Source organism: Carcharhinus amblyrhynchos, chromosome 5 (genome assembly GCF_965287045.1).
Source record: "Carcharhinus amblyrhynchos chromosome 5, sCarAmb.v2.hapA, whole genome shotgun sequence".
NCBI classification, from domain to species: domain Eukaryota; kingdom Metazoa; phylum Chordata; class Chondrichthyes; order Carcharhiniformes; family Carcharhinidae; genus Carcharhinus; species Carcharhinus amblyrhynchos.
The window spans coordinates 120,092,293-120,114,591 of NC_137328.1; the positions used below are offsets into that span (position 1 = coordinate 120,092,293).

Consider the following 22,299-nt stretch of genomic DNA (forward strand, 5'->3'; position numbering starts at 1 on the left):
GGTGCAGTTTGACAACAGTAACCAAAACTCAGTGAGCTTTAAGTTACTGATGGATAAAGATGTGTCGTCCTCAAATTAAGATGCTAAATTGGGGTAAGGCTAACGACAACAATATTAGGCAGGAACTGAAGAATGGCATGTGGGAGGCTTTGGTGACTAGTGGAGTGCCTCAGGGGTCGGTGCTGGGGCCTCAGCTATTTACCATTTATATAGATGATCTGGAGGAGGGAACCGAGTGTATGGTGTCGAAATTTGCTGATGACACCAAGATTGGTGGAACGGCAAATTGTGCGGAGGGTGTGGAGAGTCTGCAGAAGGATCTAGATAGGCTGGGCGAATGGACCAGGAACTGGCAAATGAAATTTAATGCTGGCAAGTGCGAGGTGGTCCACTTTGGTAGGAATAATGGTAGGAAGGACTATTACTTACGTGGCAAAAAACTGCAGCAGGCGACGGTGCAGAGGGACCTCGGGGTCCTTGTGCATGAGTCGCAAAAACCCAGCCTGCAGGTGCAGCAGGTGGTCAGGAAGGCGAATGGGATGCTGGCCTTCATAGCGAGGGGGATTGAATATAAAAGTAGGGAGGTCTTGCTGCGGCTGTATAGGGCATTGGTGAGGCCGCAGCTGGAGTACTGTGTGCAGTTTTGGTCGCCGCACTTACGCAAGGATATTTTGGCCTTGGAGGGAGTGCAGAGGAGGTTTACTAGGCTGATGCTGGAGTTGAGGGGGTTGGGCTATGAGGAGAGGCTGAATAAACTAGGCTTGTACTCCTTAGAGTTTAGAAGAATGAGGGGAGATCTCATTGAGACATATAAGATGATGAATGGGATGGATAGGATAGAGGTGGAGAGACTCTTCCCGCTCAGAAAGGACAATAGGACTAGGGGGTACAGCCTCAAGATAAAGGGGGGGCGGTTTAGAACAGAGTTGAGGAGGAACTTCTTCACTCAAAGGGTGGTGAATCTCTGGAATTCTCTGCCCGTTGAAGTGGTGGAGGCTGCCTCGCTACATATTTTTAAGACGCGGGTTGATGGGTTTTTGATAAGCGAGGGGATTAAGGGTTATGGGGAGAGGGCGGGAAAGTGGAACTGAGCCACGACAGATCAGCCATGATCTTATTGAATGGCGGGGCAGGCTCGAAGGGCTAGATGGCCTACTCCTGCTCCTATTTCTTATGTTCTTATAAGTGTAAGTTGATAGGGATTCAGGACTGGCACATTCCTGTAAGGATGAAGGATAAGTATGGTAAGTTTTGGGAACCTTGGATAACAAGAGATATTGTGAGCCTAGTCAAAGAGAAAAAGGAAATATTTGTCAAAACTAGGGGGCTGGGAACACACAAAGCAACTGTGGAATACAAGGAAAGTAGAAAGAAATTTAAGCATGGAGTAAGGAGGGCTAAAAGGGGCCATGAAAAGTCACTGGCCAACAGGATTAAGGAAAATCCCAAAATGTTTTATACATGTATAAAGAGCAAGAGGGTAGTCAGGGAGAGGGTTGGGAAAGAATCTATTCATCGAGCCAGAGGAAATGGGCGAGGTATTAAGTGAGTAATTTGCATCAGTATTCACCAAAGAAAAGATCTTGGTCGATGATGAGTCTGGGAAAGGGTGTGAAGATAGCTTGAGTCACGTTGAAATCAAAAAGGAGGTGGTATTGTGGTTCTTGAGAAACATTAAGGTAGACAAGTCCCCAAAGCCTGATGGGATATACCCCAGGATACTGAAAGAAGCAAGGAGGGAAATTGCTGGTGCTTTGAGAGAAATCTTTGTATCTTCACTGGCTTCAGGTGAGGTCAATAAGAAGTCTCACAATATCAGGTTAAAGTCCAACAGATTTATTTGATAGCAAAATCCATTTACAGGTGGACATCGTCCAGTACTTCCCTGGAGTGGAGAAGCTACGCAATCTTCTCTGGAGCCTTCAACATGTCTTTGATGAAGACAAACATCTCTCCAAGGCCATCTCCACATCCCCACTTCTTGCATTCAAACAACCGCACAACCTCAAACAGACCATTGTCCGGAGCAAACTACCCTTCAGGAGAACAGTGACCACAACACCACACAACCATGCCACAGCAACCTCTGCAAGACGTGCCAGATCATTGACACGGATGCCAATATTTCACGTGGGAACACCACCCATCAGGTACACGGTACATACTCTTGCAACTTGGCCAACGTTGTCTACCTGATATGCTGCAGGAAAGGATGTTCTGAGGCATGGTACATTGGGGAGACCACGCAGACGCTACGACAACAGATGAATGAACACCGCTTGACAATCGTCAGGCAAGAGTGTTCTCTTCCTGTTGGGGAACATTTCAGCGGTCACGGGCATTTGGCCTCTGATCTTTGGGTAAGCGTTCTCCAAGACGACCTTCACAACACATGACAGTGCAGAGTCGCTGAGCAGAGACTGATAGCCAAGTTCCGCACACTAGGACTGCTTCAATCTGGATCTTGGGTTCATGTCTCATTTCTTGTAACCCTCACGACTTGCCGACTTGTGAGGTTTGCAAAATCTCACTAACTGTCCTGTCTGGATACAATACACATCTCTTTAACTGGTTTCCTCCCAAAGTCCAAAGATGTGCGGGTTAGGTTGATTGGCTATGCTAAATTGACCCGAGTGTTTGCGGGATTAACAGGGTAGATGTGTGGGATTATGGGAATCAGGCCTGGGCGGGATTGTGGTCCGTGTGGACTCGATGGACCAAATGGTCTTTTTCTGTACTGGTGGGATTCTATGATTCTAAGTACAATAATTCAGAGTACAATCTTATAAAGATGATCATATGCTGCAATATCAAAAAATTGAAATGACAGAACACCATACAAGAAAGCTGCACAACTGCAATTTCTACTTCAAATTCACAAATGTTCTCAAAAATTATAGAAATTCCAATTACTTTAACAGTCATAAAATGAACAAAGAAAAGTACAGCCCAGGAACATGCTCTTCGGCCCTTCAAGCCTGCAAAATGTCGAAGGTCATAGAGTCATAGAGGTATACAGCAGGGAAACAGACCCTTCGGCCCAACTTCTCCATGCAGCCCCTTTTTTTAAAAACCCCTAAGCTCATCCCAATTGCCTGCATTTGGCCCACATCCCTCTATACCCATCTTACCCATGTAGCTATCTCAATGCTTTTTAAAAGACAAAACTGTACCCAGCTCTACTAACACCTTTAGCAGGATCCCGTGAGATTTAACCTTACGCAACAACCTACCATGCGGTGCCTTGTCAAAAGTCTTGCTAAAGTCCATGTAGACAACATGAACTGCACTGCCCTCATCTACTTCTTGCTTATCCCTTCAAAAAACTCGATCAAATTTTTGAAACATGCTTTTCCACTCACAAAGCCATGCTGACTGTCCCTAATCAGTACTTGCATCTCTAGATGCCTGTAGGTCCTATTTCTCAAAATAATAATACAATTTTTTTTAAACCCTGGTATCTTGGCTATCAAAATCAGATGAAACAATGAAACTAAAAGGATTGTCATGGATTGTGCTTAAAACTGGACATCTAGAAAGACTGAAACACAAGGCAGAATTTTCTACATTTGGAAGTTCAGCCTCTCCTCACAACTCAAATTTTAAAAGCATCAGTTGTACTGACCGAGCATTTTATACGAGATCTCTAAAGAGCACAGCTATGTTGCCAATCTCTAAAGATTTTAAATAACTTGGTTTCTCTGAAAGACGAGTTCAAAACTCCATCAGTGTTGGTACTGCAACAAAATATACAGTCCAAGGGATTCCCCTAGTGGCTGCCTGTATAAATGCAGCACTGGGTGTTTCACTGGTTTGGCCTCAGGTGTCAATGGCTTATTATTGGTTCAGTAAATTAAGGAAAATTCAGCCACAGCTTTCTTTCTGACGAACATTAAATGACCGCCGCCAAAAGGCGCATACACGTGTATCTTAAATTAAGAGACGGGAAAGAAAACTGTATTCTCATCTTGTTTCACAAACGTTTCAAATTGATTCACTTACAGTGGATTATTTTTGAAAAGCAGTGATCTGTCATGGAAAGACCAGGCTTGGCTACAATTTCATCCCCTATGTAGGTAACGGGCAGTCTGACAACATTCATAATCCAGACTTGAGTTTTTGGAGTGAACACCATAAGTACCAAAAGGCCTCCAATGTTCTTGAAACTTCATGGTACCACAAGTCATATCATACAGGATTGTGACCCATGGTCAGTTTTTTTTAAGCTCAGGAGCACTGAAGGCTGTGGTGGCCTTTTTAATTCAGCACAAGTTGAGACCACTTTTTATATATGCATTCATGGGATATGGGCATCATTGCTTGGACCAACATTTATTGTCCATCCCTAACTGCCCTCAAGAAGGTGCTGATGAGCTGCTTCCTGAACCACCGCGGTCCACGATGTGCGGGTACAGTGAAGGAACGGCAATCTATTTCCAAGTCAGGGTGGTGTGTGCATCTACAGCCTTTCTGCAATGCCTGCCTCAGTGTCACACCAGGTTTTGAATTTACAAATTGAATAATTATTTAAGATTGGCCAACTTTTCACTCCCATATCATTTTACTCAATTTTCAGTATCTTAAGCCTTTTATCAGCCTGTCAAATCCATAATTTGTTGTGGTCTTCAGAGAAAGAAATACTGCTTTAGAATAATGAGAAGGGCTGAGCGCTCTCTGCACAATGGTATATTCATGCCCAAAGTAAGCGCTTTATCAACCTTTAGGCATCACATTCACATGTCATACTCCTCTATATGCAAGTTTCTCACTCTACTTGTTTGGCTCAAATCTAACTTTTATTTCAAATACAAAACAGTCCTGAACCAGTAAGAAACATACAAAATAAAATACATCAGATCAGTAGCATCCAATAAGGGCTGCACGGTAGCACAATGGTTAGCACTGCTGCTTCACAGCTCCAGGGACCTGGGTTCAATTCCCGGCTTGGGTCAGTGTCAATGCTGAGTTTGCACATTTTCCTCATGTCTGCATGGGTTTCCTCCGGGTGCTCCAGTTTCCTCCCACAGTCCAAAGATGTGTAGATTAGTTTGTTTGGCCATACTAACAATTGCTCCTCAGAGTCCTGAGATGCATAAGCTAGAAGGATTAGCCAGCAAACATATAGGGATATGGGGTAAGGGCCTGGGTAGGATTGTGGTCGGTGCAGACTCGATGGGCCAAATGGCCTTTTTCTGCACTGTAGGGTTTCTATGTTTCTAATAAGGGATTAAAAAGTGCATGTAAAATTAAAATCAGCTACAAGGTAACATCACTAGCTAATAATCCAGAGGTCCAAGCTACTGTGCTGGGGATATGGCAAATCCGCAGCAGCTGGTGGAATTTGAATTCAATTAATAAACAGTAGGGAGGTGATCACTAGACTTTTCATCCAGAAACTCAGCTAATGTTCTGGGGACCCAGGTTTGAATCCTGCCACAGGAGCTGATGAAATTTGAATTCAATTAAAAATATCTGGAATTAAGAATCTGCTGATGACCCTGAAACCATTGTCGATTGTCGCAAAAACCCATCTGGTTCATTAATGTCCTTTAGAGGAGAAATCTGCTGTCCCTTACCCAATCTGGCCTATGTGACTCTAGAGCCACAACAATGTGGTTGACTTTCAACTGCTCTCCAAGGGCAGCTAGGGATGGACAATAAATGCTGGTGAGCTAGCATTTATTGCCCATGTCCCATGAATGAATAAACAAAAGCAAATCTGGAATTCAAAGCTAATTTCAATAACAATGACCATGAGACTATCATGGATTGTTGCATTCTTTCTGGTTGTATCACAGCTTGATAGGGCTCCTGCTCTGTCCAAGACTGCAAGAAACTGCAAAAGGTCGTGAATGTAGTCCAATCCATCATGAAAACCAGCTTCTCATCCATTGACTCTGTCCACATTTCCCGCTGCCTCGGCAAAGCAGCCAGCATAATTAAAGACCTCACGCATCCCGGTCATATTCTCTTCCACCTTCTTCCATCAGGAAAAAGATACAAAAGCCATTAGACTTTTGAATGGACCCATCTCACATTAAGTTGATCTTTCTCTACACACTAGCTATGACTGTAACACTACGTTCTGCACGGTCTAGTTTCCTTCTCTATGACGGTATGCTTTGTCTGTATAGATGCAAGAATCAATACTTTTCACTGTATACCAATACATGTGACAAATAATAAATTGAATCAAATATAACCTAATCAAAAATCCATGTGATTCACTAAGTCCTTTACAGAAGGAAGGAAATGTGCTATACACGTGATATTACAGCAACATGACGGACTCTTAAATGGCCTCTGAAATGGCCGTGGAAGCCACTCAGTTCAAGGGGAGTGGGGATGGGCAACAAATGCTTGCCTTGCCAGTGACACCCACATCCTACATTAGTACTTAAAAAAATGGTTCACAAAACCTACCAAAAAGAATAAGGGAATCAATCACACAATTGCAAATATTCTTCAGAAAATCTTTGGATTCATAACAACATTAGAGTTGATACTAAAAATATTTTTGCAGCCCTACAAAATTAAGATGAAAAACATTAACAGGAATGTTAAACTTAACACAACAGTACTGTTTGAATTGCCTGTGACTGTGTTTCATGTCAGAGGTCTGAGCCTGATTTAATTTAATGCCACTTACTCCGTTTTATTTCTGAACCATGTGAGTACTTCTTTTGAAAAATTGCATTTACACAATGAATGAAGAAATTGTTCTAAACTCCACATTAATGAGATCCCAGACTATCAGTTGAACAGAATCAATGGTGCAGCAAGCAAGTATTCCAATGTATATTTGTGCATACAACTTACAATGCCATTTTTGTGATTTTTGCAAGACCATTATACTCAGCAGTGTACAGAGCTAGAAACTGGCTTAGCTTCCAATTTTAGTCCTTATTTTTTTCTAGTTTTTGACTCTGGAAATATAATCTGTAATACCCCGAAAAGCCATGGACTTAAAATTCAACAATTGTGTTGGTGGCAGAGTGGTTAGCACGATTGCTTCTCAGTGCCAGGGACCTGAGTTCAATTCCAGACTGTCTGTGTAGCGTTTGCATGTTAGAACATAGAACATACAAAAACTACAGCACAAACAGGCCCTTCGGCCCACAAATTGCACCAAACATATCCCTACCTGCTAGGCTTACCTATAACCCTCTATCTTACCAAGTCCCATGTACTCATCCAGGAGTCTCTTAAAAGACCCTATCGAATCCGCCTCCACCACCACCGCTGGCAGCCGATTCCATGCACCCACCACGCTCTGAGTGAAACACTTACCCCTGACATCTCCTCTGTACCTACTCCCCAGCACCCTAAACTCGTGTCCTCTTGTGGCAGCCACTTCAGCACTGGGAAAAAGCCTCTGAGAATCCACTCAATCAATACCTCTCAACATCCTTCCACCTCTATCAGGTCACCTCTCCTCTTTTGTCTCTCTAAGGAGAAAAGACCGAGCTCTCTCTCAACCTATCCCCATAAGGCATGCCACCCAATCCAGGCAACATCCTTGTAAATCTCCTCTGCACCCTTTCTATGGCTTCCACATCCTTCCTATAATGAGTCGACCAGAACTGATCACAGTACTCCAAGTGGGGTCTGACCAATGTGTACTGGCCTTGATGAAGGCCAGTACACCATACGCCTTCTTAACCACATCCTCCACCTGTGAAGCTGATTTGAGAGTCCTACGAACCTGGACCCCAAGATCCTTCTGATCTTTCACACTGCTAAGAGTCTTACCCTTAATATTATATTCCGTCATCCCATTTGGCCTGCCAAAATGAACCACCACACATTTATCCGGGTTGAAGTCCATCTACCATTTCTCCACCCAGTCTTGCATCCTATCTATGTCTCGTTGCAACTTCTGACATCCCTCCAAACTATCCGCAACACTTCCAACCTTTGTGTCATCAGCAAACTTACCAACCCATCCCTCCACTTCCTCATCCAGGTCATTTATAAAAATCACAAAGAGCAAGGGTCTCAGAACAGATCCCTGGGGCGCTCCAGTGGTGACCAACTTCCATGAAAAAAAAAGACTCTCTACAACCACTCTGCCTTCTGTGGGCAAGCCAGTTCTGGATCCACAAAGCAATGTCCCCTTGGATCTCATGCCCCCTCACTTTCTCAATAGGCCTTGCATGTGGGACCTTATCGAACGCCTTGCTGAAGTCCATATAAACCACACCTACCGCTCTTCCTTCATCAATGTGTTTATCACATCTTCAAAACACTCAACCAGGCTCGTAAGGCACGATCTGCCTTTGACAAAGCCGTGCTATTTTTGATCATACTATACCTCTCCAAATGTTCATAAATCCGGTCTCTTAGGATCTTCTCCATCAACTTAGCAACCACTGAGGTTAGACTCACCAGTCAATAATTTCCTGGGCTATCTCTACTCCCTTTCTTGAATAGAGGAACCGCATCCGCAATCCTCCAACCCTCCAGAACCTCTCCCGTCTCCATTGATGACACAAAGATCATCGCCAGAGGCAGTGCAGGCTCGATGAACAAAATGATCTTCTTCTGCACTGTAGGGATTCTATGAATGATCAATGTTAACATGTTTTTAAAAAAAGAAATTCAGATCTCACAAATTTTTTTGAGGATGCAGCATTGTGGAGTGGATATAGGGAACCAGTAGATTTAATAGTATTGTTGGATTTCCAAAAGGCTTTTTTGACAAGGTGCCACACAAAAGGGTAATAGGTGGGTTAGAAGCTCAGACTTGAGGCTAATATGTTAGCTTTGAGAGAGGGTTGGTTAATTGACAGGAGGCAGAGAATAGGGATAAGTGGGGCATTTTTAAATTGACAGGCTGTACTTAGTGGAGTGCCTCAGTTTTTATAATCTAAATTAATGACTGTGTGAGGTTACTTGCTTTAGTAAGAACAGAAAAGTAGAATATTTTTGAAAAGGTGCAAAACTTGTATATGTTGATGTCTAGAGGGACTATTATAAATGAAGGTATGATCATGGGCACACGAGAAGATAATGGCTAATATGATCAAAAGCTTGATCAAAGGTGGACTTTTTCAAGAGTGTCTTAAAGGAGGAAAATGAAGTGGAGAGGCAGGGAATTATAGGACGAGAATTCCTGAGCTTGAGGCCCAGTCAACTGAAGGCACAGCCACCAATGGTGGAGCTATTATAATTGGGAATACAATGGAGGACAGAGCTGAAGAACACAACATATTGGAGAGCTGTGGGGCAGAAAGGGATGACAGAGATAGGCAAGGGCCTGGCCATGAAGGAATTTAAGAACAGATGAGAAATTTAAAATCAAGACATTGCTGGACCCAGAACTGATGACATTGAGGGACACCAAGGTGAATTCCTCTGCTCTTCTTTGGATTGGTGCCGTGGAATCTTTTACATTCAGCTGAAAGACAGATGGGGCCTTGATTCGACGCCACATCCGAAATGTGGCACCTCTGACAATGTAGTACCCCAAGTACCACACCTTGAATTGCCAGGCATCACATTGAATCGCCAAGTCCCTGGAGTGGCACACAAACCTCTTTGCCTTCAGAAGCTGTCGCTTGTTATATTACAGAAGATTCCATCTCCCAGTAGAAACCAAGCCACTCAATGCAATTACATGCCCTGTTGCATTTTATGTATTTGCTAGGCAGTCCTGTTGGGGCTTCTGAAACATTTTAAAAACAGTATTTGTTCCATTATACGTACAAAGGATTTATGAGATAATTCTCAACAATCGGCAATGAAGCCAGGTCAGAGCTACCATCATCTCAATTTTTCACTTGACCTATTTTGACCCTCAGTAACTATGGTTTATAATGGGCAAATCACGTTGACAGGAACATACCCACTCAATCCAGTAGGGACTGTACATTTCAAGCTGAGACTTATTCATTTATAATATTTATATGACAATCCCTGAGGCCAATTTTCTGCAGGTGGTTTTGGTACTGTACATTCATTTCAGACAAAAATCAAAGTCAGCTTCTGTTCATTTAATTGTGGCAACATAGCAAACTTCCAGACTCTAGATCTTTTTATAGCAATTGGGAAAGAAGTTTACAAGTTGACTTGCATGTTCTCTCATCTATTGCAACAACAAAACCTCTGACTAAATTCAATAAAACTAATGGAAGCCTGCTCAGTAGATTACAAATCAAAGAACAGCAACAGTGATTGTACATTAGGATTACAATATTCCCAAAGTTCAACCAATTTAATGTACATGATACCTCATTATGATATTCATTAGAAGCTATATTATAGTATTATACAAGATTATTAGATGAGATGCAAGGCTGGACAAAATTTACACATGTACAATGACAGACAGTGCAAGAACACTACACTCACCTGTAGAAACATCTCCATCCAGTAAGTTATCATCCTCAGATCCTGTGAAGTCCATGATGACTCCCGCTCCATCTAGCAATTCCTCATCACTACTCGCACTGGTTATACTGTTGTAACTGTTCTGGTAATATCCTCTAGAAAACAATTGTTCTGACTCCATTTAGCACCTTGATGATCTGGAGAAGGGAGGAATATGTAGTTACACCTAATCATTTTGAAGTGTACATTAAATAAAACTGAGTTAGAAAGCCCATATATACACACACGTACACACATGCACAGTGAAAACAGAAAATGCTGGAAAAGCTCAGCAGATCTGGCAGACTCCGTGGAGAGAGAAACAGAGTGAACATTTGGAAGTCTATATCTCTGAAGAAGTCACATGGACTTGAAATGTTAGCTGCTCTCTTCCTCACCAGCCCACCCTTGCTCCCACAAAAGAACAATCAAGGACTGTGTCATGGGTCAGGTTAGAAACTCAGTTTTGTATGAAGCCTGCTTGAATTATGAATTTTGCATACTGAATTTGGCTAGGGTAAGCATGATATCTTCCACTTCAGGTATGATTCAAAAGTCCCACGAGGGAGTTTTTATCAAACAAAGTTTATTTAATAATGTAGTTAACATGTATGAAAAGAATATTAGCAATAACTTCTAACAATTAAATACAAAAACAAAAAAAAAATGTATAACCTTTAACAAAGATAGTTCATGTGTTCCAATCAAACCAAAACCCTTGCCACAAACAAAACCTTTTAAACAGGTTTAAAACAGCAAAGTCTTCTGCTCACGTGATAATGGAAATTGAGTCCTTTGGTTGAAGTCTGCAGTTCTCTGAATTCACTCAGAACAGTTTGAAGATAAGGCAGCTTCCCAAAGCGCCAGAGAAACTCTGTTCCAGCAGAGTCAATAGTAGATTTTCATCCTTCAGGAAAAGAAGAGAATTTCCAAAGGAAGAAAAAAACAGAGAGAGAAAAACTTCTGTTTAGCTTGCTGTCCCTTCTAAAACCAAGACTCAAACCTGCTGCTCTGAACTGGAAATGAATAAAACCATCCAAAAATACATGACCGTCCTCCTCCTAACAATGCAGGATCGTCAAACTAAGCCCAGTGTAACCACAAATAACCCCATTTAAGCCACTTTCATAGCAATAAAGGACATTTCCAGTCAAGCTGGTAACAATAACATCATTGAAGCTGTAAACTAAGAAACCACTGAAGCTGAGTTACGCTAACATCAGAACTAAAACAATCTCCCGCAAATCACAATTTCCACACCCTCCTAGGATTCATTTGAGGACTATCTGCCGAATCTTTTTAATTAATGCGACTATCAAATTCATTCATTGTGCACCTCCTCCAAAAATTCCCTCGTGGAAGGCTACATTGGGAAACCTTACCAAGTACTGAGTAAAGTAAGGCACTCAGTTGCATTAATGCTGGTCAAATGAGTTGTACAATAAATACCAGCCATGCAAGGAACCCCCACATTCCAAGATTTTTTTCTTATTCATTAATGGAATTTGGGTCATTGTTGGCTAGGCCAGTATTATTGCCCATCCCAAACTGCTCTTAAGAAGGTGGCAGTGGCGCGCTGCCTTCTTGAACTGCTGTAGTCTGTGTAGTCAAGGAGGGACTTTCAGGATTTTGACCCAGCGACAGTGAAGGAATGGAGATATATTTCCAACTCAGGATGGGTGAGTGGCTTGGAGGGGAACTCCCAAGTTCCCACATGTCTGCTGCCCTTGTCCTTCTAGATGGTAGAGATTGTGGGTTTGGAAGGTGCTGCCTTGGTGAGTTCCTGCAGTGCATCTTGCAGCTGTTACACATTGCTGCCACTGTGTGTTGCGTTGGTGGTGGAGGGCATACCAATCAAGCGGACTGCTTTGTCCTGGATGATGCCAAGTTTATCGAGTGTTGTTGGGAATAGCATTCACCCAGACAAATGGAAAGTTTTTCCATCACATTCCTGAATGCAAGTTGAAAAAAAAATTGGCCATTAGAGAGGACAGGGACAGTTGGCAAGTGAAACACACGCAGTAGTTGCAACAAAAGCAAAAAAAAGCCACTGTCATACAGAAACAGTGACATTTAAATCCTTACAAATAATCATAAATCACAAAGTCTATCCAAATTAGACAGCACACTGCGGTTTCTGGAGATTGCCCCGTAATAAAATCTTAAAATGAAATTGGGAAGGAAGGTGAAATTTGTTCTGGAACTAATTCAGAACTCAGTAATTCCTTACTTTACCAGCTGCAGTAAAAAATGGGAAAACAGAATCTGAGCATACATTTAAATCCTGTCCACGCACAGTTAGTTCTGCCAGTTCCACAAACATATGCGAAATGAATTGAACTTCAAACAAGTTGGTTGCAAGTTTGGACACATAACGGAATTTTACACTGGTTGGCAATCTCATTCTTCATTTGAACGTCCAAGGCATCACTACTTCAGGAAGTGGAATCAGCTCACATAGCTGGTAAGAGGTGGTGCGTGACTGAAGTAAACTTTAAGAAGTCCCGCAACACTAGGTTAATGTCCAACAGGTTTATTTGGTAGCATGAGCTTTTGGAGCGCTGCTCCGTCATCAGGTGAGAAGTAATCTTTGATGTACATTGGTGCGATAGGGAAAAGAAAGCTCCACCTTATGGCAAGTAGCGTCGCAATTGACCAAGAACACTTAATTCTGCCTGTGAGCAATAAGAATTGACTGTGCCCATCCATGGGAAGGATAGGATGAAGAGAAGGTGATAAAGCAAAGCAGTAAACAAACTGATGCATGACAAATCCTGCCTCAAGTGCTCCATATTAAAATTCTCAATTCTGGAAGGAATTTACATTTATCCTCCCACAACACATCACCAATGAATGCTCCCTGTTCTCCTGATCAGCTGACATTTTTTCTTAAGTGGGCGTTTCACAATACAGTCTTCATCAGTTACTCGTAGTCACACCCTTGCTGTTTTTCCTCCTTACTCAACCACAGTCGCACAATAAAAGCAAAAAAAAACACATTTAGGATTGCATAGTTAGTATGGTGGTTAGCACTGCTGCCTCAAAGCGGCAGGGACCCGGATTCAATTCCCGGCTTGGGTCACTGTCTGTGTGGAGTCTGCACGTTCCCTCCATGTCTGCGTAGGCTTCCTCCAGGTGCTCTGGTTTCCTCCCACAGTCCAAAAAACGTGCTGGTTCGGTGCATTGGCCACACTAAATTGTCCCTCAGTGTACCTGAACAAGTGCTGAAGATAGGTGACTCGGGGACTTTCACAGTAACTTCATTGCAGTGTTAATGTCAGCCTACTTGTGACACTAGATAAACTAAATAAATAAACTGATGTTGCATCAATCACTTCCTAAAGCAATTAAGTTGTATTAGGCAGCAAGGTGTAATGCATATGCACAGGATCCAGAAGAAATTAAAGGAGCAGCCAAAATACATGAACCAAATGATACTGCAGCAAATTTTGGTGCAGTTGGAAAATCCAGTGCAAGCACCCCATCAGCCGCATACTGGATGAAACACAGGGCTGAGAATTAGCTAGTCTTACTGTTGGTGACCAGCCACTTTCTTCATTACTGATGAATTAAAGCAAAAGATGCAATCACCTGTTCCCTCAACATCACCAGTATCATTTCAGTGCAGAACTTGCAGAATGAGGGATACAGTATTTGGATAAGTACCACTTTATAATACCTTGTCATTGTTTTCTGTTTCAGGTAAACATACCTAATGTTTTTTGGTTCACATACTTGTGGTTTGGTATTCTAACATCACTCTATAATCCAGAAGATTTGAGAAATCAGAAATGACTTGGCCCCAAGCATTTGAACTGGAGAAGTAACAGTATAATTACTTTCCTTCAACCGAGACAAACTGTCTGTCTCTTTCTGCTCGCAAGGAACATAGGAGGCAAACTAAATGGACACTGGTCTTTTTATATCTAACAATTCCTGTCATCCTGGTGGACACGTGGTATGATACAGGAGTTATCGTCTAATCATAACAATCAAACTCTGCCCCACCATCAAATTACCCCTTAATCTCTTATATTCTAAAGAAAACAAAGCCAAGCCTTCCATTTGTTCAAAGCTGGGTTACATACCACTAATGATTTAAAACCATAAGACATAGGAGCAGAATTAGGCCACTGAGCCAACTGAGTCTGCTCCGCCATGCAATCATGGCTGATATTTTTCTCATCCTCAGTCTCCTGCCCGTTCCCCATAATCCTTGGTCCCCTTATTAATCAAGAACCTATCTACCTCTGAGTTAAAGACACTCAATGACCTGGCCTCCAAATCCTTCTGCAGCAAAGGGTTCTACAGATTCATCAGCCTCTGGCTGAAGAAATTCCTCCTCATCTCTGCTTGAAAGGATCGTCCCTTTAGCCTGAGTTTGTGCCCTCTGGTTCTAGTCTTTCCTCCTAGTGGGAACACCCTCTTCACGTCCACTCTATCCAGGCCTCACAGTATCGTGTAAGTTTCAATAAGATCCCCCCCCTCATCCTTCTAAACTCCATCAGGTACAGACCCAGAGTCCTCAACTGTACCTCATATAACAAGCTCATATTTCCAATTATCTCCAATTGCAACGGGATCTTTATCAATTGGGCCAGTGAGCTGACAAATGGCAGATGGAGTTTAACTTAAACAAATGTGAGGTGATGCACTTTGGAGATTGAACCAGGGCAGGACTTACTCAGTTAATGGTAGGGTGTTGGGGAGAGTTACTGAACAAAGAGATCTAAGGGTACAGGTTCATAGCTCCTTGAAAGTGAAGTCACAGGTGGACAGAGTGGTGAAGAAGGTAGTCGACATGCTTGGTTTCATCCGTCAGAACATTGAATACAGGAGTTGGAATGTCTTGTTGAAGTTGTACAAGACATTGATAAGGCCATACTTGGAATACTGTGTGGAATTCTGGTCACCCAATTATAGAAAAGATATCATTAAACTAGGAAGAGTGCAGAAAAGATTTATGGGATGCTACCAGGACTTAATGGATTGAGTTATAAGGAAAGGCTGGATAGACTGGGACTTTTTTCTCTGAAACGTAGGAGGCTGAGGGATGATCTTGTAGAGGTCTGTAAAATAATGAGGGGCACAGATCAGCTAGATAGTCAATATCTTTTCCCAAAACTAGAGGGCATAGGTTTAAGGTGAGAGGGGTGAGATACAAAAGTGTCCAGAGAGGCAATTTTTTCACACAGAGGGTGGCGAGTGTCTGGAACAAGCTGCCAGAGGTAGAAGTAGAGACAGGTACAATTTTGTCTTTTAAAAAGCATTTAGATAGTTATATGAGTACGATGGGTGTAGAGAGATATGGGCCAAATGCGGGCAATTGGGATTAGTTTTGAGGTTTTTAAAAAAAGTGGGTGGCATGGACAAGTTGGGCTGAAGGGCCTGTTTCCATGCTGTAAACCTCTATGACTTTATACAACAAGCTACATGATCCAGGATCATTCTTGTGAACCTCCTCTGGATCCTTTCCAAGGCCAGCACTTCCTTCCATAGATATGGGGCCCAAAACTGCTCACAATACTCCAAATGGGGTCTGACCAGAGCATTAAATAGCCTCAGAAGTACATCCCTACTTAAATTAGTCAACAGGACAAAGTTTGCACGTTGCCTGCATTACTTTGAATGGTTGTACGTCAATTCTGCGTGGCAAACCCTGCACCATTTTCAGCCCATTGTAACATCAGACCATCATTCTATGCAAACAACTGGGATAAAATAGAAAACACTAACTCAGGATTCTATTACTTGCTGACATGACTGATGGAGAAGTTATATTTATCCACCTATGAGATAGCTGTGAATAAATCAGTCTACTTCTGACAGATTGCAAGTCTCATGGTCCAAAACAACTTAGTACTCTGACAGTAAGCTTCCCTATTTCTGCCAAGCTTTGTATCGTGTTATTATTATAGAATCATAGAAACCATACAGTGCAGACGGAGGCCATTTGGCGCATCGAGTCTGCACCGGCCACAATCCCACCCAGGCCCTACCCCATATCCCTGCATATTTACCCACTAATCCCTCTAACCTACATATCTCAGGACTCTAAGGAGCAATTTTTAGCATGGCCAATCAACCTAACCCGCACATCTTTGGATTGTGGGAGGAAACTGGAGCACCCAGAGGAAACCCATGTAGACATGAGGAGAATGTGCAAACTCCACAGTCAGTGACCCAAGCCAGGAATCGAACCCAGGTCCCTGGAGCTGTGAAGCAGCAGTGCTAACCACTGTGCTGCCGTGCCACCCAATTGTGGTCATTAAATTGTACCACTGCCCTTTGAATTTGTTTAAAATTGAATTGTTTCCAGTCTTGTGGAATTACACTCTCCACTGTTGTTATCTGACAATTAAATACTTTGCAACCTGAATCGCCAGCAAAGGAACAGCCAAATGAATCCTGCTGATTGAGGTCTTGGACGAGAGGTCAAAAAACTTCAAGCTGGTCTTTCAGGAATGAAGTTGCGAAACATTTCTATGCATGGCGGGTGGTATAAGTTTGCAATTCTCTTCCACAAACAGCAATTAATGTTAGGTTGACTGTTAATCCTAAAACAGGGCTTGATGGATATTTGTTAACGAAAGCTATTTAGTGGAATGAGATCAGAGATCAGACAGGAATTGCAGAGCAGATTTGAGGGACTAAATTGGCGGTATGGTGGAACAGTACAGCTCCAGGAACCTGAGTTCGATTCACAACTTGGGTCACGGTCTGCGTGGAGTTTGCACCTTCTCCCCTTGTCTGCGTGGGTTTCCTCCGGGTACTCCGGTTTCCCCTCTCAGTCCAAAAATGTGCGGATGAGGTGCATTGGCCATGCTAAATTGCCACTTAGTGTCCCAGGATACCTAGATTAGAGGGACTAGCAAGGGGTTACAGAGGGATAAGGCCTAGGTGGGGTTGTTGTAGGTGTGGACTCAATGGGACCGAGTGGCTTCCTTCTGCATTGTATGATTTCTTTTTATGATTTCTAAACCACACTCCTGTTCCTCAGTTTCCTCATACTATGTATCATCCTTATGAGCCCATACTGTACCCTCTCTATTGCCTCAAAATTCTTTGAGCACGGAGCTCCAATACACAACTACTCCAACGTTGGTTTACTGAGGTTTTGGACAGGTTCTCAATTACATTTTGACTTTGATATTTCCTACCTCTTGGCACAAAATTCAGTATGAGCCATCCACAGGAGGTGAAACGAAAGGTCTTGTGAGCCTAAATTCTCAAGTCTCCTTGATCTTGCACATCATCTTATTTTCACCCATTCAAGAATAACTATTGCTTTTATCTTTTTACCCAAATTTATTAACTCACATCTGATCATGTCAAATTCATTGCCATTGTTCTGCCCATTCAACCATCCAGAAAAAAGAACAAAGAAAATTACAGCCCCAGGGACAGGCCCTTTGGCCCTCAAGGCCTGAACCCACCATGCTGCCTGATAGAATTAAAACCCCCTACCCTTCAGGGACCATATCCCTCTATTCACATCCTATTCATGTATTTGTCAAGACGCTCCGTGAAAGTCACTATCGTATCTGCTTCCACTACCTTCCCAGGCAGTCAGTTCCAGGCACCCACCACCCTCTGCGTAAAAAACTTACCTCGTACATCTCCTTTAAACCTTGCCCCCTCGCACCTTAAACCTATGCCCCCTAGTAATTGACTCTTCCACCCTGGGAAAAAAATTTCTAACTATCCACTCTATTCATGCCCCTCAAAATCCTGTAAACGTCCATCAGGTCATCCCCTTAACCTCCATCGTTCCAGAGAGAACAAACCAAGAATCTCCAACCTCTCCTCATAGCTACTGCCCTCCATCCCAGGAAGCATCCTGGTAAATCTTTTCTGTACCCTCGCCAGTGCCTCCACATCCGTCTTGTGGTGTGGCGACCAGGATTGAACACTATATTCCAAGTGCAGCCTAACTAAGGTTCTATAAAGCTGCAATATGACTTGCCAATTTTTAAACTCAATGCCCCGGCCGATGAAGGCAAGTATGCCATAAGCTTTCTTGACTATCTTCTCCATCTGCATTGCTACTTTCAGTGACCTGTGTACCTGTACACCTAGATCCCTCTGCCTATCAATACTTGATAGTATTGCCATTCGCTGCATATTTCCCATCTGTATAAGACCTTCCAAAATGCATTACCTTACATTTATCTGAATAAAACGCCATCTGCCATCTCTCCGACCAAGTCTCCAACCGATCTTGGTCCAGTTGTTGCTATCCACAAATCGACCAACCTTGTGTGTCATCCACAAATTTACGAATCAAACCAGTTCCATTTTCCTCCATTTAATCACCCTCTCCTCAACATCATACCAAGTTTATTGATTGGTGGGATGAGAATAAAAGTAGATGCACAGTATCAACACCACAGATCTGTGGAATTGCAAATGAAACAAAATTCTGTCCTAAACTTCCCATTGACTACACTTTAAATGTGGTTTTTCTTGCCATTCATTTTTTACTTAAAAGCAGTTAAAATATATAATCTAATGAAAAGTGAGAACAGTACCATCATTCTCTTTGACATAATAAAACCAGTCATAATTCAGGCTTTACTGAGATCATTCACAGAAAGATGCAGCACAGAGGCCATTCAGCCATTTGTCCCTCTGCCAGCTCTTTGAAAGAGGTGGCCAATTAAATCCATTCTTTTTGTTGAGCTCTGGCAAAACATTGGGTTTACAGCAGTGGTGTTTAATAAGAACAACAGCCTCAGCCTGATCCAAACACTCTTTAGAAGATCCATGACTCCAACACTAAGAACCAGAAAGCAGGTGGCCCTGTTGATGCTGGTCTAGAATACAAGAAAAACATAGGGGATTGCCAAAACTGCAATGGCTCTATGGGGGAGACCACCTCACCAAATTCCCAGATTTCACATTTGAGGAACCAAAATTTGATGAAATCAGTGAATGATTACGACCTTCAGAAAGGAAGGCAGTTTGTCTGTTTTTCGTTCATGTTTCCTGGGCCGTAAAGCTGTAATTTAATAAAATCCAATGGATTAAAAAAAACTGATTCATTGATATCCTTTAGGGAAGGAAATGTGCTGTCCTCACCTAGTCTGGCCAACAAATGAGTACAAACCCATAGCAATGTAATTCAAATGTCTTTTGAAATGCCTAGCACCCACTTAGGAGCAATTTCAAGAACCTATAAAACTGGAAGGACTACCCAGGATCAACCTAGGCACCAGAAACAAGGCCAAGAGTACAGAATGCTCTCTGGGTAGGGGAACTTCAATGTCCATTACAAAGAATAGCCCGGTAGCTCCACTACTGACCAAGCTGGACAAGTCTTGGAAGATCATATTTGCCAGACTGGATTTGTGGCAAGTAGTGAAGGAACCTAAAATATGGAAAAAATCCTACAAGACCTCATCCTCCAATTTATCTGTTGACAATCTATCTATAATGGTATTGGTGGGGAGTGACCACCTCATTATTCTTATGGGGGTAACATCCAGTATTCACACAGAGAATACCATTCATCATATTGTGCAATACCACCACCTGCTGAATGGGATAGATTCAAAACAGATCTAGCAGCTCAAAAACTGGACTTCCATGACATGCTTTGGTCTAACATCAGCAACAGAATTGTATTCGCAATCTGGAACTTGATGACCTAACATATCTCTCACTCTGCAATAACTACCAAACCAAGGGATCAATACTGGGTCAATGAAGCGTGCAGGGAAGCATGCCAGGAGTAGCACATGCCTGAAAATTAAATAAGAACATAAGAACATAAGAAATAGGAGCAAGAGTAGGCCATCTGGCCCTTCGAGCCTGCCCCGCCGTTCAATAAGATCATGGCTGATCTGTCGCGGCTCAGTTCCACATTCCCGCCCTCTCCCCATAACCCTTAATCCCCTCTCTTATCAAAAACCCATCAACCCGCTTCTTAAAAATATTTAGTGAGGTAGCCTCCACCACTTCAACGGGCAGAGAATTCCAGAGATTCACCACCCTTTGAGTGAAGAAGTTCTTCCTCAACTCCGTTCTAAACCGCCCCCCCCTTTATCTTGAGGCTGTGCCCCCTAGTCCTACTGTCCTTTCTGAGCGGGAAGAGTCTCTCCACCTCTATCCTATCCATCCCATTCATCATCTTATACGTCTCAATGAGATCTCCCCTCATTCTTCTAAACTCTAACGAGTACAAGCCTAGTTTATTCAGCCTCTCCTCATAGCTCAACCCCCTCAACTCCAGCATCAGCCTAGTAAACCTCCTCTGCACTCCCTCCAAGGCCAAAATATCCTTGCGTAAGTACGGCGACCAAAACTGCACACAGTACTCCAGCTGCGGCCTCACCAATGCCCTATACAGCCGCAGCAAGACCTCCCTACTTTTATATTCAATCCCCCTCGCTATGAAGGCCAGCATCCCATTCGCCTTCCTGACCACCTGCTGCACCTGCAAGCTGGGTTTTTGCGACTCATGCACAAGGACCCCGAGGTCCCTCTGCACCGTCGCCTGCTGCAGTTTTTCTCCACGTAAGTAATACTCCTTCCTACCATTCTTCCTACCAAAGTGGACCACCTCGCACTTGCCAACATTAAATTCCATTTGCCAGTTCCTGGTCCATTCGCCCAGCCTATCTAGATCCTTCTGCAGACTCTCCACACCCTCCGCACAATTTGCCTTTCCACCAATCTTGGTGTCATCAGCAAATTTCGACACCATACACTCGGTTCCCTCCTCCAGATCATCTACATAAATGGTAAATAGCTGAAGCCCCAGCACCGACCCCTGGGGCACTCCACTAGTCACCATCCGCCAATCCGAATAGCACCCATTGACCCCCACTCTCTGCCTCCTATTTGACAACCAGTCCTCTATCCACGCTAACACCCTACCCCCAACTCCATGTCCCCTGACCTTCTGCAATAAGCTCTTGTGAGGTACCTTGTCAAACGCCTTCTGAAAATCAAGAAAGACCACATCCACCGGCTCTCCTCTATCCACCGCCCTAGACACATCCTCATAGAACTCAAGTAAATTTGTCAGACACGACTTCCCCTTAACGAAACCGTGCTGCGTCTGCTCTATCAAGCAATTCCCCTCAAGATGCCTCGCTATTTCCTCCTTGATGACGGATTCTAACATTTTACCTACAACAGACGTTAAACTAACCGGCCTATAATTCCCCGCCTTTTGCCTGGCACCCTTCTTAAACAACGGCGTAACATTAGCCGCTTTCCAATCTTCCGGCACTTCCCTGGAATCCAGCGACGTCTGGAAAATAACCACCAAGGCATCCACTATCACCTCCGCCATTTCTTTCAGAACCCTCGGATGCATTCCATCCGGTCCTGGCAACTTGTCCACAATCAGCCCCCTCCAGTCTGTTGAGCACCGCCTCTCTAGTAACAGTAATGTCATCGAGACCCTCCAGTCCTACCACCTTTCCATCTCTAACACCCAGCAAATTATTCACGTCCTCCTCCATGAAGACCGAAACAAAAAAGTAATTCAAGACCTCAGCCATTTCCCCATCCCCTACCACTAAGTCCCCCTTCTCATCCTCTAAGGGTCCAACGTTCACCCTAGCCAGCCTCTTCCTTTTTATATATTTATAAAAACTCTTGCTATCCTTTTTTATATTAAGCGCTAGCCCAGCTTCATAGTTTCTCCTACCCTTCTTTATCAATTTCTTTGTCAATCTTTGTTGACATTTAAGCCTCTCCCAATCCTCTTCTCGCCCACTACTCTTAGCTACTCTAAACGCCTCCGCTTTTAATTTAACACTTTCCTTCACCTCCTTCGTTACCCATGGCTGATTACCTCTCCTCCTACGGTCCTTTTTGACCATCAGAATAAATTTCTGCTGAGCACCAAGAAAGATCTTAAAAATCCTCCACTGCTCCTCAGCAGACCTACCTTCCAACGCACTCCCCCAGTCC

The 22,299-nt window shown here is 43.2% G+C and overlaps 1 protein-coding gene across 3 annotated transcripts in view; it reads right to left on the reverse strand.

Annotated features, from left to right (window-relative positions):
• clcn3 (chloride channel 3) overlaps positions 1 to 22,299 on the reverse strand; it is a 156,133-nt gene that overhangs the window by 118,071 nt on the left and 15,763 nt on the right. For 2 of the 3 annotated variants that reach the window (XM_080189478.1, XM_080189475.1), the window contains exon 2: positions 10,354 to 10,529. In XM_080189478.1, the coding sequence (XP_080045604.1) occupies positions 10,354 to 10,513 (160 nt within the window). In that variant the 5' untranslated portion in view covers positions 10,514 to 10,529. Of the gene's footprint in view, positions 1 to 10,353; positions 10,530 to 11,144; positions 11,162 to 22,299 lie in introns of those variants that run through there. The other variant, XM_080189476.1, reaches the window with a different exon arrangement.